This window comes from Myotis daubentonii, chromosome 6 (assembly GCF_963259705.1).
Source record: "Myotis daubentonii chromosome 6, mMyoDau2.1, whole genome shotgun sequence".
Classification (NCBI taxonomy): Eukaryota; Metazoa; Chordata; class Mammalia; order Chiroptera; family Vespertilionidae; genus Myotis; species Myotis daubentonii.
Window position 1 is genome coordinate 37,584,785 of NC_081845.1, and position 17,362 is coordinate 37,602,146.

The 17,362-nt window shown below is 48.3% G+C and overlaps 2 protein-coding genes across 3 annotated transcripts in view; one reads left to right on the forward strand and one right to left on the reverse strand.

The window, feature by feature from the left end:
- The window catches only part of CDC40 (cell division cycle 40), a 54,896-nt gene extending 39,376 nt beyond the window's left edge, over positions 1-15,520 (reverse strand). Inside the window, exons 1-2 of the mRNA XM_059700724.1 lie at positions 15,464-15,520; positions 15,058-15,304 (exon numbers count right to left, since the gene is read on the reverse strand). Of these exons, the coding sequence (XP_059556707.1) occupies positions 15,058-15,246 (189 nt within the window). The 5' untranslated portion in view covers positions 15,247-15,304; positions 15,464-15,520. The remainder of the gene's footprint in view (positions 1-15,057; positions 15,305-15,463) is intronic.
- WASF1 (WASP family member 1) overlaps positions 14,706-17,362 on the forward strand; it is a 36,887-nt gene continuing 34,230 nt past the window's right edge. The window contains exon 1 of one of the 2 annotated variants that reach the window (XM_059700726.1): positions 14,706-14,975. The gene's annotated coding sequence lies outside the window, so the exon portion shown is untranslated. Of the gene's footprint in view, positions 14,976-15,636; positions 15,878-17,362 lie in introns of those variants that run through there. The other variant, XM_059700725.1, reaches the window with a different exon arrangement.

A 17,362-nucleotide genomic window follows, 5' to 3' on the forward strand; every position in this document is an offset into this window, starting at 1 on the left:
TAAATAGGATGTTAATGTTTCAACCTTCTTAAATTCATCCTCCAGTTTAATGAACATAAAAATCTCATCTCCACTACAGATTACTGATAGTCTCTCTTTTGTGTAACCCCACCTCTTACAAATATAACAATTCTCAAATTGGTATCTTAAGTCTGGATCTCTCCCCTGAACTTTAGAGACTTGTGTATTTAACCTTCAATTCGAAATCTTTTCTCCATCTCACACTTAATATGTCCAAAAGGGAACTTCTGGTCTCCCTTTCCCCCAGGACATCTTCCAACCTTCTCTAAGTTAGTTGCAATTCCATCCCTACATCTGCTCATGCAAAAATTCCTGTAATTATCCATGACTCCTCTTTCTTTCACATCATCTAGTACTATATCCAATCCATCAGCAACTCCTCTACCTTCTATATACATCCAGAATTCAACCATTTATTAAGTCCTCTTTCACTCTCACCTCAGTCCAATTTATGATCTCACACCTGGATTAATTTAATAGTCCCTTGCCCACCAACAGCCTCACTTCTTAAGGAGTCAGTGATTATTTTAAAATAGTCACCAGATTATGTTACTCCTTTGCTCTAAACCAGCCGTGGGCAAACTACGGCCCTCGTTTGGCTGTTCTATCCGATCTGTGGAGCCGAAAGAGCGGAGGGTTCTCTTGCTCTCCCCTCCGCTCCTTCACCAGCAGCAGTGTTAACATGGCAACGTCGGGGAACACGGCCGCAGCTCCTTCTTCTGAGTCCAGTCGGGGACACGGCCGCAGCTCCTTCTTCTGAGTCCAGTTTAAGAACCCATTGTGGCCCTCGAGTCAAAAAGTTTGCCCACCCCTGCTCTAAACCCTCCAGTACCTTCCGCACTCAATGAGGTTTTATTTTGAAAATTTTAAGGAAGTTACATATAATTTGTGAATTATATTTCAGGAAAGCTGGAATTTCAAAATGCTATTATAAGATGAGACATTTGAATTTACCCTCCATGATCTGTCCCTCCTGCTCCCTTCCACTCCAAATTCTGTCTCCATCTGGCTCCTGCCAATGCCCACTTCATTACAGCCTCATGGGATCATTTGTTACTCCTGGAATTCACCAAAGGACAATCCTGCCTCAGGGTCTCTGGACTTTTCCCTCTTCTTGGAATATTCTTTTCCTGGATACCCACATGATTGTTCTCTCTTCTATCAGGTCTTTAACGAGTTGTTTTGTTTTGTTTTTACTTTTCTCTAATACCTTGCTTTAATGATCTCCATTATATGTAACCCCTTCTGACATACATATTTATTGTCTACCTCCCTCCACTAAATATAAGCTACAAAAGTTGGATTTTGTATGCACAAATGTGTCCTCAACAGCTAGAACTATTCCTAACATGTCACCATTTTTATTCTGTTAGTCTCTTGCTGATGGTAGGATATATCTGTCAATAGACAATGCAAAGTGATTTTGCAAATTTTATAAAACAGGTGGGATACCATGACATTGACAGTAATGTTGGAGCAGAAGCAATGCCACTGACAAATGAAGATCTGGTAGCATTAGACCAGTTAATGAACAAAGACTACAAAACTGATAAGAGAAACACCACCACAGGCACACAGATATTGTTCCAAAATTTTACATCTTTTATTTTATTATTATTTTAAATCCTCACCTCAGGATGGATGGATAGATATATATGTTTAAATACCTATACACATACATATATATCTATCCATATACATACATATGTATATTTGATTTTTAGAAAGAGAGGAAGGGAGAGAGAAACATCAATGTGAGAGAGAAACATCGATTGGTTGCCTCCTATATGCACCCTGACCAGGGATACAACCTGCAACCTAGGTATGTGCCCTGATGGGGAATCAAACCCACCGCCTTTTGGTGTATGGGACGATGCTCCAACCAACTGAGCCACCCGAGCAAAGCCAAAATTTTACATCTTTTAAAGCACCCTTCACCAAAACAGGCAATTTAGTTTCTCTACTTCTCAAAGGTAGAGTCCTTCAGGTCTGACTCCATTGAAACTTCCTTTCCCACTAGTTTCAAAACTGTCCATATCTTTATCCGATCTTATCCTCCTCATGACTTCAATTTCTACCCGAAACTTATCCTTGACCACAATCCTGGCCTCTGGATCCACATATCTAACTTTGAACTTTATTATATGGATGTTCCACAGACTCAAACTCTTTGCTGTGTCTAAAACAGATATCATTCCATGACTCAGCCTTCCGTCACTAACAAATCAAGAGGCACCGAGTCTTACTATTCTATCTCTGCACTATTTCTCCAGCAACTCCAACCATCCCTTCTCAGCATCCCAGCCACCACTATCCTACGCAGGGCTTCATCATATCTTGCCTGGCCTATTTTAATACTTCCTTATCAAGTTTAATATATCCCTCACTTTTGCCATATTAGGCTAATTGCTGATTTTCTAAAATATTAAGCACTTGCATGCTTTCTGTGCAATGTTACTCTTTGTTCATTATGCATTTCCCTTTATTATCACTAGAGGCTAATCATCTTATTTTTCCTGATACCTTCCCTCCTTCTGACTCAGAAAAACTGCTTTTTGTACACAGTCCTAAGAAATGTTTTTCATAACTCCTTATAGTATTTGTGATATTTACTATATTTACTGCACATGCCCTTTACTTTCATTTTATATCTTCACTGCCTAATACAATACAGGGCACTCAGTGCATGTTCAAAAAGTATTTGTTAAATGAAATTGAAGAAAAGTCAAATCCATAGATAATTAAATAGAATGAAAGCTGACCAAAATCACTGAATTTGGCAATCATGTCACAAAAACCTTTGCCAGAACAATTTTGGTAGTTGGGTGGGGTATGGGAAGCCAGCTGCAAGGGGCAGAGGTATAACTGAGGATTTAGAAAAACAAGACAGTAATAATGTTTACTCTTTCAAGACATTTGGTAGCCCTAACCGGTTTGGCTCAGTGGACTGAGCGTCGGCCTGTGGACTGAAGGGTCCCAGGTTCGATTCCGGTCAAGGGCATGTACCTTGGTTGCGGGCACATCCCCAGTAGGTGGTGTGCAGGAGGCAGCTGATCGATGTTTCTCTCTCATCGATGTTTCTAACTCTCTATCCCTCTCCCTTCCTCTCTGTAAAAAATCAATAAAATATATTAAAAAAAAAAAAAGACATTTGGTGATAAAGAAGAGAAGAGATGGGGTGCCAGACTGAAGGATTTTCAGGGTGAAATTAAGTTTGTTTTTTCCTCTCCATAAGAAAAGACTAGGTCAAAGATTTATTTAATCAGTCATAGGCTAGAGGAAAGGAGCAAGTAGGGAGAAACACATGAATAGGAGGGATAATCAAAGGTACGGAAGAGGAGGAAGGGAAGGGAATCCTGGAGAGTTAGAAGATGAGCCTCTGAAAAGGGAAGGAGCTCTCTCTGAGATGGAATTGAGATGACAAAGATAAGAACTGATAGGTGACAGATGTTTAGAGGGTAAAGATGTAGGGAGTCACAGTTGGTCTTTTTATTTTCTTTGTGTAGTTAGGGGCACCGACATCTTCATATAACAAGTACCATAACTTCAGACTTATTCATTTAACAAATACTGACTGCGTGCCTACTATGTGCTAGGCACTGCTCTAGGCCCATAGAAATAGATAAAGATCCCTGCCCTTGTGGAGCTTATATGCTAGTGGAGGATATAGACAATAACCAATATAATAAAGTGAATATATGTGTGTGTGTGTGTGTGTGTATCCTATCTAATAAAAGAGAAACATGGTAATTAGCGTACATCCGCTACCCTTCCCATTGGCTAATCAGGGTGATATGCAAATTAACTGCCAGCCAAGATGGCGGTTAACCACCAACAAATATGGCGGCTAATTTGCATATCCTGCAATGATGGGAGGCGAAAGGGGAAGAATGGAAAAATGGTGATCGGAAACCCAGGTGGCAGGCAAGAGATGGGGGCGGGCAAAGGCGGCCATCAGAAAGCCGGGTGGCCTGTGGCCTCATGATCCCCTCGGCGATTGGGGTGAGCGGGAGCCCCGGTGCAGGCCCCGTGATCCCCATGGCAATCGGGCCAGCGGGAGCCCGGGCGCAGGCTGGCCGTGTGATCCCTGAGGCAATCCGGCCGAGCGGAGCCCGGGCACAGGCTGGCAGCGTGATCCCTGCGGCAATCGGGGAGAGCGGGAGCCGGGGCACAGGCTGGCCGCGTGATCCCCGCGGCAATCGGGGCGAGCGGGAGCCCGGAACTCATGATCCCACCGGCGATCGGGGCGAGCAGGAGCCCGGGCACAGGCCCCGTGATCCCCGAGGCAATTGGGGCGAGCGGGAGCCCGGGGACCCCAGCACCTGGCATGCAAAGGTCAGGGATGAAATGACTTTTCCCAACCACATCTGCAAATATCCTGGGGAAGGCATCACTGAAGAGTTCACAACTCTCTTACTTGGCAAGGAAGAAAAAATTTGGCAACGGAAACGATCCCTTACATCAAACTTAAGGTCCGTCTGGGTAAAAAAGAGTATTTCCAACGTAAAGTAGGGAGCAGGCAAAAATAATATATTCTCATGACTTCCACTGAAGATTGAGCATACGACAGAGTCAAAACGAACATGCAAATTAAAACAGACAGTGGACATTCAGATGACCCAAATCAACTGTCACTGTTTGTGCCAATAGCAGCAATGCTTATGCGATAATATAGTTTAACAAACATACAAAACAAGTCACATGATAAGAGAGGTTCAGCTTCTAAAGTAAATTGAATATGTTCTTTAAAAATTCTCATGTCCTCCCCTCTGACTATAATTCTTAATTTTCCAATCAGAAAGTTACCCCAGGTGATCCAGTAACATGTAGAACTCCAGTCACCTAACTTATTTAAAAAGCAAACATCCAAATCATTTTTAAAATATTTAAATTGATATTTTAGGGTTAAAATTATAGAAGATATTTAGATCCAAATATATTTTCTGCATAGAAAATATTTCAGTTTTTGATTTTAAAAAAATAAACATAAAAAATATATGTGACACATTTTCCCAAGGAACTCTGAATTAGTACCTTTCCCTCTAACTTTCTTCAAATTAAGAGAACCTATGGAGTTCCCTATACTGCACAACTTTTAATGAAAGAAAATAAGACTTTCTAAGAGCATCAAATACGTGTTTTCTTATTTACAAACATATATACTCTTCTCTCTCTCTCTTTAAAATATATTCTTACTGATTCAGAGAGGAAGGGAGAGGGAGAGAGATAGAAACATCAATGATGAGAGAGAATCATTGATTGGCCGCATCCTACACGCCCCTGTACTGGGTATTAAGCCCACAACCTGGGCTTGTGGCCTGACCTGGAATCAAACTGTGACTTCAGGTTCATAGGTCAATGCTAAAACACTGAGTCACACCCGAAGGGCTTAATTCTTATTTATAAACTAGGGGCCCGGTGCACGAAATTCGTGCACTGGGTGTGTGTGGGGGGGAGTGTCCCTCAGCCCAGCCTGCCCCCTCTCACATACTGGGAGCCCTCAGGTGTTGACCCCCATCACCCTCCGATCGCCTGATCGGCCCCTTGCCCAGGCCTGACGCCTCTGACAGAGGTGTCAGGCTTGGACAGGGGACCCCCATCTCTCCCCGATCACTGGCTCTGGCCCCCGCCCAGGCCTGAGGCCTCTGGCCCAGGAATCATGCCTGGGCAGGGGACCCCCATCTCCCTCTGATCGCTTGCTCCACCCCCCACCCAAGCCTGACGCCTCTGACCCAGGCTTCAGGCCTGGGCAAGGGGACCATCATATCCCCCCAATCCCCGGCTCCGCCCCCCACCCAGGCCTGATGCCTCGGCCAGAGGAGTTGACCCTCATCACCCTCCGATCACCAATCACCGGATCGGCCCCTTGACCAGGCCTGAGGCCTCCGGCAGAGGTGTCAGGCCTGGGCAGGGGACCCCCAGCTTCCCGCGGTTGCAGGCTCCGCCGCTGCCCCTGCAGGACGCCTCTGGCTGAGGCGTCCGGCCCGGGCAGCGGGGACCCGCAGCTGCAGCGGCCCCGCGATCATGGGCTCCACTTTAGGCCCAGGCAAGGGACCCCTAGCTCCCGGGACTGCCAGCTTCGACTGTGCCCAGCTCCCATCGCTGGCTCCACCCCTACTTCCTGCGATCACTGGCCAGGACGGAAAAGGCGCCTGATTCTCAGATCATGGCTGGGGGGCAGGGCAAAGGCGGCCCCAGGGCCGCCTTTGCCCTGCCCCCCAGCTCTTAGCTCCCCCCTGGGTTTCCGATCACTGTCAGTGGCAGGGGGCTTCTTCCTGCTTTCCCTTTCGCCTCCCTGCATTGTGCCTACATATGCAAATTAACTGCCAATCATAGTTGGCAGTTAACTGCCAATCATAGTTGGCAGTTAATTTGCATATAGCCCTGATTAGCAAATGAAAAGGGTATCGTCGTACGCCAATTACCATTTTTCTCTTTTATTAGTGTAGATTCCAAGGACATATATAGCTTGAAAAGCTTTGGAAGCAGTTTCAAAAAAAAACCTATCTTTTAAGTAACAAGAAAACAGTTATAGAAGAAAGTTTAAATTAAAAGAAAAAATTTGTTTTAATTTATTCAAGAGTGGGAACATCTGTGAGTGACAGGAGGGAGCTCCTCAACCACCTGATGGGCCCTGCTCTGTGCGTGACAGGGGGTGGCGCCGCAACCTCCCCATCTACTCTGCCTTGAGTGTGACAGGGGGCGGTGCCCCAACCCCCCAATCGGCCCTACCCTGAGTGTGACTGAGGGTGGCATTGCAACCTCCCAATCCGCCCTGCTCTGTGCATGACAGGGGACGGCGCCCCAACTCCCCAACTGGCCCTGCTCTGAGCCCGACCAGGGGCTGCACCTAGGGATTGGGCCTGCCCACTGCCACCCGGGAGCAGGCCTAAGCCAGCAGGTCGTTATCTCCCGAGGGGTCCCAGACTGCGAGAGGGCACAGGCCGGGCTGAGGGACCCCCCCCCCCCCCACCGAGTGCACAACTTTTTGTGCACCGGGCCTCTAGTGTATATATATATATATATATATATATATATATTTTTTTTTTTTTTTTTTTTTTTCTAGAAGAGGGTAAGTGCTATAAAAAAAAAATTACTAAACATTAGTTCCAGGAGTGGAGTAAACATATTACCTCATACAATCCTTACAATGCTCTGTGAATTAAGTATTAACAAGATTCAGGCACTTGCCCCAAAGCACTAATAGAATAAATGAGAAGGGGAAAAATTTAAAGTAACCATAATGATGTCAAAGAGACCTAGTTAGCAACAAACAAAATTGCGGGCAGAGGATCATCCAGGTTCTTAGTTGCAAGCAACTGAAACCATCACAGGCTGATTAAACAGTATTGAATCCTTCTAAGTTTCTCTTAGCATCGCCAAGAAGGGTGGAGAATCAGCTTGGGGAAACAGGCAGAGATGAAGGGTTGAATATACAGATGGAATCACAATTCTAAACCAATCATATCACAGAACCAGTCCAGTGAAGACAACAGTTCACCATTTCTGAAAACCACTGCTATGGCTGCCACTGGATGGTGCTGTTGAAATTACCAGACCCGGAAACTAGATAATGTTGGCTACCACTGCCACTTAAAAATATTTCATTGCTTCTTTGTGTATTAGCTTTAGATTAGATGGATGCATTTGTCTGGCTGAGCCTAAACCATAGTAATGGCCTTAAAGGGAACTGGGAGAATGAGAAACTGGGTTTTCAGCTCCTGAAGGTAGGAGGCAGGGAGGGATATTCTTCACAGTAAGACTCTTAAGGAAGGGGGTTCCAAAGCTGGGCCACCTAAGAGATAATACACAGACATTATCCTAGAATGCATACTAGAATCTTCATTGATTAGAAATGACATCTTGCCTAGGGCTCAGTAGCAAAACCCAGTACTATAAGGTTAAAAGATTATAAACAAATTGCTTAAACTGCATAAAAACTAAATTAAATGCTTTATTTCTTAATATTCAACTTGTAGTGATAAATTGCTTAAATTAACAAGAGGCCACATTGATACCTCCCCAAAGGATTTCATAGAATACAGTTGCCAGATCACTTTATAATAAATAATGGTTTACCAGATCTTTCCAATTAAGGGTATTCTAAACTTCAATTATTTGACTAGAGTACCATGAGATACCAAGCTTTAAATTCAAAGTACAATTTAAAAATAATTACTCTTTACATATGCAACAGTGGCAACTAATACAACATATAAATAGGTCCCAGTTTCTGGGTCCTCAAATCACATAACTGAAGAGACCTCTAGAAAATAGTTATTAATTTTACATTAATTAGAAAAACTTGGACAGTACCACAACTTTGCTTTAAAACCCATGAGGAGTTCAATAACAATTAGGCATGCAATTGAAATTACCGCAGAATTACAAAGGATTTCTATTCAGTTTTAATTATCCATATAAATTAAAGTGCAGTAAATGAGGGGCAGATCCTATGAGTCAAATAAGTTTTGAAAATTTATCTTTCATTGACTCAAAGAAAACTGAGAACAAAACTACATGATATTTACTTTCCAGTCTTTTTCACATTTCTTACTATTGTACAAATAAGAAAACAGATGTGAAAGCACTTTATAAACTATAAAGCAGAAATAAATACATATCATTATTATAAACCATTTATTAATTTACTAGGGGCCCGGTGCACGAAATTCGTGCACTGGGTGTGTGTGGGGAGGGGAGTGTCCCTCAGCCCAGCCTGCCCACTCTCACATACTGGGAGCCCTCAGGCGTTGACCCCCATCACCCTCCAATCGCAGGATCGGCCCCTTGCCCAGGCCTGACGCCTCTGACAGAGGTGTCAGGCTTGGACAGGGGACCCCCATCTCCCCCCGATCACTGGCTCTGGCCCCCGCCCAGGCCTGAGGCCTCTGGCCCAGGAATCATGCCTGGGCAGGGGACCCCCATCTCCCTCTGATCGCTGGCTCCACCCCCCGCCCAAGCCTGACGCCTCTGACCCATGCTTCAGGCCTGAGCAAGGGGACCATCATATCCCCCCAATCCCCGGCCCCGCCTCCCGCCCAGGCCTGATGCCTCGGCCAGAGGAGTTGACCCTCATCACCCTCTGATCACAAATCACCGGATCGGCCCCTTGAGCAGGCCTGAGGCCTCCGGCAGAGGTGTCAGGCCTGGGCAGGGGACCCCCAGCTCCCACCGATTGCTGGCTCTGCCCCTTGCCCAGGCCTAACGCCTCTGGCCTAGGCGTCCGGCTGGGGCAGCGGGGACCCGCAGCTGCAGCGACCCCGCGATCGTGGGCTCCGCTTTAGGCCCAGGCAAGGGACTGCCAGCTTCGACCGTGCCCAGCTCCCATCGCTGGCTCCACCCCTACTTCCTGCTATCACTGGCCAGGGCGGCAAAGGCACCTGATTCTCTGATCATGGCTGGGGGGCAGGGCAAAGGCGGCCGCCTTTGCCCTGCCCCCCAGCTCTTAGCTCCCCCCTGGGTTTCTGATCACTGTCAGTGGCAGGGGGCTTCTTCCTGCTTTCCCTTTCGCCTCCCTGCATTGTGCCTACATATGTAAATTAACCGCCATCTTGTTGGCAGTTAACTGCCAATCTTAGTTGGCAGTTAACTGCCAATCATAGTTGGCAGTTAACTGCCAATCATAGTTGGCAGTTAATTTGCATATAGCCCTGATTAGCCAATGAAAAGGGTATCATCGTACGCCAATTACCATTTTTCTCTTTTATTAGATAGGATGGTATAGTTTTGTTTCCCCCCTCTCCCCAAGAAAGTAGAAATGAATAAACTTCCTAAAATCGGAGTGTAGGTGGATGAGATAAAAGAACCAAAATTCATATAAAGATACCAGAGGCCCGGTGCACGAATTCATGCACAGGTGGGGTCCCTAGGCCTGGCTGGCAATCAGGGCCGATTGGGGCCATCTTGCCCAGTCCCGATTGGGGCTGGGCCAATCAGAGCCTGCCAGCCTGGGGGAGGGACAGGGTGAGGGACTGGGGGAGGTTGGCCAGCCACAGGAGGTTGGCTGTAGGAGCCCACTGACTACCAGGTGGCAGCTCCTGCGTTGAGTGTCTGCCCCTTGGTGGTCAATGACTGGTTGACCGGTCATTCCAGTTGTTCGGTCATAATGGCTGCTTAGGCTTTTATATATATAGACTAGAGGCCCAATGTACAAAAATTTGTGCACTCAGGGGGGCGGAGCGGGGGTCCCTCAGCCAGGCCTGTGCCCTCTCGCAGTCTGGGACCCCTCAGGAGATAACGACCTGCTGGCTTAGACCTGCTCCCGGGTGGCAGAGGGCAGGCCCAATCCCTAGGTGAGGCCCCAGGTCAGGGTCAGAGCAGGGCCGATTGGGGAGTTGGGGCGCCGCCCCCTGTCATGCACAGAGCAGGGAGGATCAGGAGGTTGCGATGTCACCCTCAGGGTAGGGCCGACTGGGGGGTTGGGGCACTGCCCCCTGTCACACTCAAGGCAGAGTCAATGGGGAGGTTGTGGCGCCACCCCCTGTCACGCACAGAGCAGGGCCAGTCAGGGGGTTGGGGCGCTGCCCCCTGTCACGCACAGAGCAGGGCCAATCAGGGGGTTGGGGCACTGCCCCCTGTCACACACAGAGCAGGCCCATCAGGGGGGTTGGGGTTCTATACCCTGTCACGCACAGAGCAAGGTCGATCAGGGGGTTGGGGAGCTCCCCCCGTCACGCACAGAGGAGGGCCCATCAGGGGGTTGGGGAGCTCCCCCCTGTCACTCACAGAGCAGGGCTGATAGGGGAGTTGGGGCACCACCCCCTGTCACACACAGAGCAGGGCGGATCAGGGGGTTGGGGCGCCGTACCCCGTCACACTCAGGGCAAGGCCGATGGGGAGGTTATGGCTCTACCCCGTCATACACAGAGCAGGGCCCGTGGCGGGGGGGGGGGAGGGGTTGGGGCACCACACCCTGTCACCCACAGAGCTGCAGGGCGATCAGGGGGTTGGGGAGCTCCCCCCTATCAGGCACAGAGCAGGGCTGATCAGTGGGTTGGGGCGCCTTCCCCTGTCACGAACAGAGCAGGGTGGATAGGGAGGTTGTGGCCCTGCCCCCTGTCACACACAGAGCTGCAGGGCGATCAGGGTGTTTGGGCGCTGCCCCCTGTCATGCTGATCCCGGTGCCGGGAGGCCTCGCGGCTCCACTGATCCCAGTGCTGGGAGGCATATTACCCTTTTACTATATAGGATAGAGGCCTGGTGCACAGGTGGGGGCGGGCTGGTTTGCCCTGAAGGGTGTCCTGGATCAGGGTGGGGGTCCCACTTGGGTGCCTGGCCAGCCTGGGTGAGGGGCTGATGGCTGTTTGCAGCTGGTCACACACCCTTCATCGTGGGGCTCCCCACTGGGGTGCCTGGCCAGTCTGGGTGAGGGGCTGAGGGCTGTTTTCAGGCTGTCAGGTGACTGAAGCTCCCAATCGCTCCTTTTTTTCTTTTTTTTTTTTTATTCTGGGCCAGCTTTAGCTTTGAGGCTTGGCTCCAGCTCTTAGGCCTCCGCTGTTGAAAGCAGGTATCTGGTTTGTTTGGCTTCTATAATCGAAACACTGTATCAGCTCCAGCTCTGAGATCCCGGCTGGCAGAAAGCAGGTTTCTGGGGTTCTGTTTAGCTTCTATATTTGTAACAATGTTTCAAACTGCAAGCTCAGAGGCCAGCAGCTGCAGGCGGGGAACATTGGCTTCCTCCGTCACTGAAGCAAGCAAGCCTCATGTTCGCTTCAAGCTGCCTGGCTGCCGGCCGCCATCTTGGCTGGTAATTAATTTGCATATCGCCCTGATTAGCCAAAGGGAAGGGTAGCGGAGGTACGGCTAATTACCATGTTTCTCTCTTATTAGATAGGATTTTTTGAGTTTGGCTCTTAACAAATGCAGGGGGACAGGGCTATCATTTGAAGCTCACAAATAAGAGAAAGATCACCCACGAAGAAGAAATTTTAAAATATGCTCAAAATTAGAGACAAAATTTTCATTTTACTCATGTAGACTATACTAAAGCAAGGGATACATCAGTGAAAAGTAAGTTATTAACTGAAATGAGAGAAAGCTAGGTTTTCTTTAGTTTTTCAACTTGAAAGTCAATTAATAAGCAACTGTTACCATCCAATAGGGCTCATTACATAATTTCCAAAGTGTAAAATCTGACAATGTTGCATTAAAATAAAATATTTTTATTGATTTCAGAGAGGAAGGGGGAGGAAGAGAGACACAGAAACATCAATGATCAGAGAGAATCATTGATTGGCTGCCTTTGCATGCCCCACACTGGGGATCGAGCCCACAATCCAAGCATGTGCCCTGACTGGGAATCGAACTGTAACCTTCCTGGCTCATAGGTCAACACTCAACCACTGAGGAACGCTGGCGGCCAAGCTTAAAATAAAATTTTAACCGAAAATAGTTATTGTCATACACTGGAAAACACAAATATGTTAAATTGGAATTCTAGAATAAGAGAAAAGAGGACTAAAATAATATTTGAAAAGATAAGCACTGAGTACTTTCCAGAAATGTTTAAAGATGTATACTCCAAACTAATTAATTCACAATTAAAGAAACCTGGCAAATTCTTAGCAGGACAAATAAAAAGCTATCCATAAGTGTGTATCCAAAAATGAATATAAGTAATGAAACTACACTCCCAAATAAAAGGGGTTTAGGGCAAGTGTCATAGAAGCAGTCAAAAGAAAAAAGAAAAACAGCTACACTAACAGCTGACTTGTTATCAGTAACAATCAGTAACAATAAAAATCAGAAGACAGAGTATTTTAAATATGCTGAGAATATACTTGTCAACTAAGCAAACCCAACCCAGTGAAAATACCCTTCAATAAAGAGGGTTAAATAAAAGCATTTTATCGACAAACTAAAACAAAGTAGCTGCCACCAGTTAGCCCTCTCTTAAAGACTTTCTTAAGTATGCACTACAGGCAGAAACAGATCTCTTGCATAATGAGATGCTAAGAATCAGACTCACTTGCTGTCATCTTTTGAGTTTTAAATGAATGACAATAATAGCTAAGTGAAGAGTTCTTGCACTGTTCACTAAGAGGCAAAGGTATCAACTCAGAGATGTTTTAAGTTTTAGGACTAACCACTTACCAGAAATTGAGGGCATAAGTTAGAAGTGAGTACAGGAAAAGAATGGAAAGATTTTAAAAAAGTAATCCAAAAGAGAGGATGCCTACCATACTAACTTTCTGACTTTCTTCTTTTCTATTACATGTATTTAAGACTATACTTAAATATTGCCATGGCTGTACCTCACAAGTTCTGAATAATATTATTTCCCTGATTGTTCAGTTCAAAATATTCTCTATTACTTTTCTTTTTTGGGCTCATAAGTTACTAACAAGTACAATTTTATATTTCAAAGATGGGATTTATAGTTATCCTTTGTGGCTGATTCAGCTTAGATGCACTGTGGTCACAGAACATGACAGCATGATTTAAAATTTATTGAGACTTATTTTATGGCCTAGTGTAGGGCCTGGCAGAAATGTTAGAATAAGCCGAATGACTAGCTTCAAGGGCTAGGGAAGAAGAGTAAAGGAAGACCCCTCTTCTTGGCTTGGACTAATGGGTTGGAATCATTATTCAAAATGGGACTGAAGGTGCCTGAGAGCCATCCTAAGAAAGAGGCTTAATAGCTCCGGAGCTAGCAAGGAGTTTACAATTGGGCACAATAAGAATAGTGTGCCTGGCAGAGTGCTTTAAATGCTTTATGGTATCTTACAACTCCAAGAGTTTGCCCAAGAAGCTACAACCAGGCTGCTCTGGGTTGAGGAGAAAATGCAATGAAGAAGTAGGAGAGAGATCCCAAAACCTGAGCTGTGAAAGGAATGAGGGCTCAGGAGTTGATGTATAAGTTTGGGGAATTTGTAAATGACGTAAGTGATAACACAATGACCCTGGGAACATCGTAAATACCAAGGAATTTTTGCACACTGCCTCTCCCGAGCTTCTGATCACCACCCGCTTTGGGGCCTAGGCTACCAATTGGCAGATGCTCTCCCTGGGCTCCAGACACACTGACTTCCGCTCCGCTATTCGAACACATTAAACTCTGTGCCATCTCAAGGCTTGCGGTCTCCTTTGCCTGGGATCTCTAGCCTTCGCTTGAGCGTGGCTGGCTTCAGAGAGGACTTCCCTGACCTATCTATTGAAGTCCTACTCCTGCATTATTCTCTATCATAATACTCTATTTCCCCCTTCACAGTACGCAGTCCCATCTGCCACTCTATCTGCTCACATTTTTTGGCTGCCTCTCCCATTGAATGTGTGACCCGTGATGGCAAAGATGCCTGGCTTGCTGGCCTCTGTGTCAGCCCTTAGAACAGTTCCTGATAAATAACATGTGTTCCATATTTGTTAAATCAACTATATAACCCGATTTCTCCCTCTATCACCTCTCTCAACTGGGGTCATGCATTCCTTCTGAAATCCAGGTTCTTTTCTCACTGTATGGACCTATACAATCAAAAGAGCTAACAACACTTATCGCACTATATTAGATACCAGGCTATACGCTCCACTTACGCCGTTTCACTTCACCTCCACAATAATCCACTCACACAGTATGTGCTTTTAAGATGATCTCTATTGCACAGGTAGGAAACTCGGCCAGGTCCAGACAAGGGGGTGGAGCTGGGAATCCAGTTCAAACTTCAAAAACAAAACAAAGCCAGGCCACTGCTCACAACCAGTGAAGGCATCCGCTCTAGTTTGAGAAGTCCTGAGTTATAGGCTTTCTTATCTTTTGAGATGACACCTGCTCCAGCCAGGCCGCATCCTAATCCATGCATTCAACTTTCACTCCCTCTCTCCGCGGGAGGCGAAGGCGGGGAGCAGCGGAGCGCTGTCCTGAACTCCCACTTCCTGGCTTCTCCCGAGGAGGATGCAGGTGGGGAGGAGAAGAACTCCAAACGTCAGCAACTCGTCTCTCGGCACGGAGCAAGAGGTAACACGGGGCCCAACAAGCCACCGCCAGGTTCTGGAGTAGAAGCCCATTCCCGCACCGCGTCCGGGGCAAAAGCGCTTACCTTAACTGCCACCTCCGGAGCCGCGTCCACCGCCACCGCCAGGGAGGGCTTGGCGGAAGGCGACTTGGTCAAGTGCATGAGGGAGTCCGCCGCTGGCAGCGGACACCGTCCGCCCTCACTGTCCGAGTCCGATTCGGACCCTGAACCCGAACCATAGGAAGCAGCCAGAGCTGCAATCGCAGCCGACATGACGGCGGTAGAGCTGCGGAGACCAGGCCCCGGCGGAAGAAGCGGCGGCTCCCAGGTCCTGAAAGATTACCAATGCGCACATTGTTTAGTTCCTTTGCTAAGCAATAATTTATGACACTTTGAATAGATTAATTAGTATTAGAATAAGTACCACATAACTGATAATTTGGAACATGTATCTAGAAATAGAATTATATTAGCTTATAACTTTCAGGACCTTTTTGACTTAAGACTACGAATTCCGATATACTTTGCCGGTCGGAGTCCTGTACTCCCGGCGTGCAGCGCGACAGGAAAACAGAGGCACAATGGGAAATGTAGTTTAGATCGAGGGGGCGGGGCCAGCAGGCATCTCTTTGACCCCGCCCCCGACTGGATGGTTCATTCAATTGGCTATCATCTTCCCTCATTCCCTGGCCAGGCTGTGTTCTCTCCGTCCCCTCCCCCAAATTGAGGATTGGGCAATACCATGAAACCTCATGAAAGGGGGGAAGATTGATACTCATCCTCGCTTATGGGCGAGGGGGCGGAGGCTGAGTTTCCCTCCACGGCTGCACCTCGGTCCTGGGGGCTGAAGAGGAAAGCGAGAATCTGAAGTTGGAAGACGCTGACTGGCGGGGAACAGCTCCTGGTGGGAAGGGTGGGAGGTTAGGTGGCGAGAGTCCAGCGGTCCCCCCTGCTTCAGGCGCTGGTCCCCGCGCCCGGTTGTGGAGCGGGGCGCGCGGGGAGGGGGCGGGTGGGGGGCGGCGGCAGCAGCGCTCGGTGTTGTTCGCTCGCGCGTCGAGCACACTGTGGATCCCACGACCGGTGGGCGCCGCTGGCGGCGTTCCCCGTGGCCCGGTGCGTCGGCCACTGCCCGAGCGGGTTCCCCCCGGGAGCCTGACTCCCCTGGAGGCTCTAGGGGGAGTCCGGGCAGCAGAGGAGGACCGGCGGCCGCCGCCGAAGCATGCAGAAGGGCTAAGGCTAGAGCCCCCAAGATCTCTCGGTGAGCGCGAGCCTCCCAGGAATTGTTTTTTGGGGGAGAGGGTGCCGGGGAGGAACTCTTCCCCACCGGCCAGGACGGAGAGCGGTGCGTGGAGCTCCAGCCCAGCAAAGGTTACGGGGATGGGCGCGCCTCCCCCGCAACGTCCCCCACCCCCATCGCGGTTCCTGATCTCCCGACGCCCACCCGCCAGCAGGGCTGGGTGCCGCGGGAGACGGCGGCCGGCCGGCCGGCGCGTCTGGGTCTCGGTTGCAGGGACCGGCCCGAGGCGGGGAGACTGCGGGTCTCACCTGAGGTGCCACCGTCTGAGCGCCCCTGCCCCGCACCCCCGGGCAGCCACCCGGCCTCCTGGCTGCGGGGGTGGCTGCAGCGCCGGGGGCCGGGGGGCTCCGTAAAGAAAGCTCCGCGTTTGCGTGCTTGCGCCGCGGGTCTGGGTCTGAAGATCTAACGGTGAAGCGAGTGCGGGGATTCCTTTCTCCGCTGGGGAGCAGGCGGAGCGGGGCTGTTGCCTCCGATGCCTGGGGGCGGGGGGTGCCTCGTGGCGAGTTGGGGAGCCGCTCCCTCGGCTCCGATGTCGGCAGTTCTCGCCCATTGTGCCACCCAGATAATTATTCAACTATGCAGCATCCATTGCACCTTTCCCGTTTTTCTTCTCCCCTTGCTACAGCGTGCCCCCTAGCTTCGGTCCTCAGGCGCCTTCTCTTGCACTTGCTGATGATGAGCTGGAATAACGATGAACAGAGAGCACATCTGACCTGAACGTTCACAACCTGTCCTGTAGCCGATTGATTAACTGATCCCCAGCTAGACGGGGTACTTTCATACGACTCGGGCGAGTCCTATCCTTGGGTTATATTTTCATTTTTTCCTTTGGTGTTAGGTTCACGTATTAGCCAAGTGTTATTTCTGTCCGGTAATCGATGTAATTGATTTATTGCTTATTCAACCCGTCTGATGTTCTTGAATTTAATTTGGATGGTAGGTAACTTTCACTTTTCTAGTGGTTGATAGCACTATATCATCTTCGCACATGCAGTTTCAGTCTTATAACTCCCAGGAACAGCTTTTCTCATGCCTAAGTTTCTAAGTTAGGAAAAGTATATTTATGTCGAACCTTTGAATAAAGTACATGGT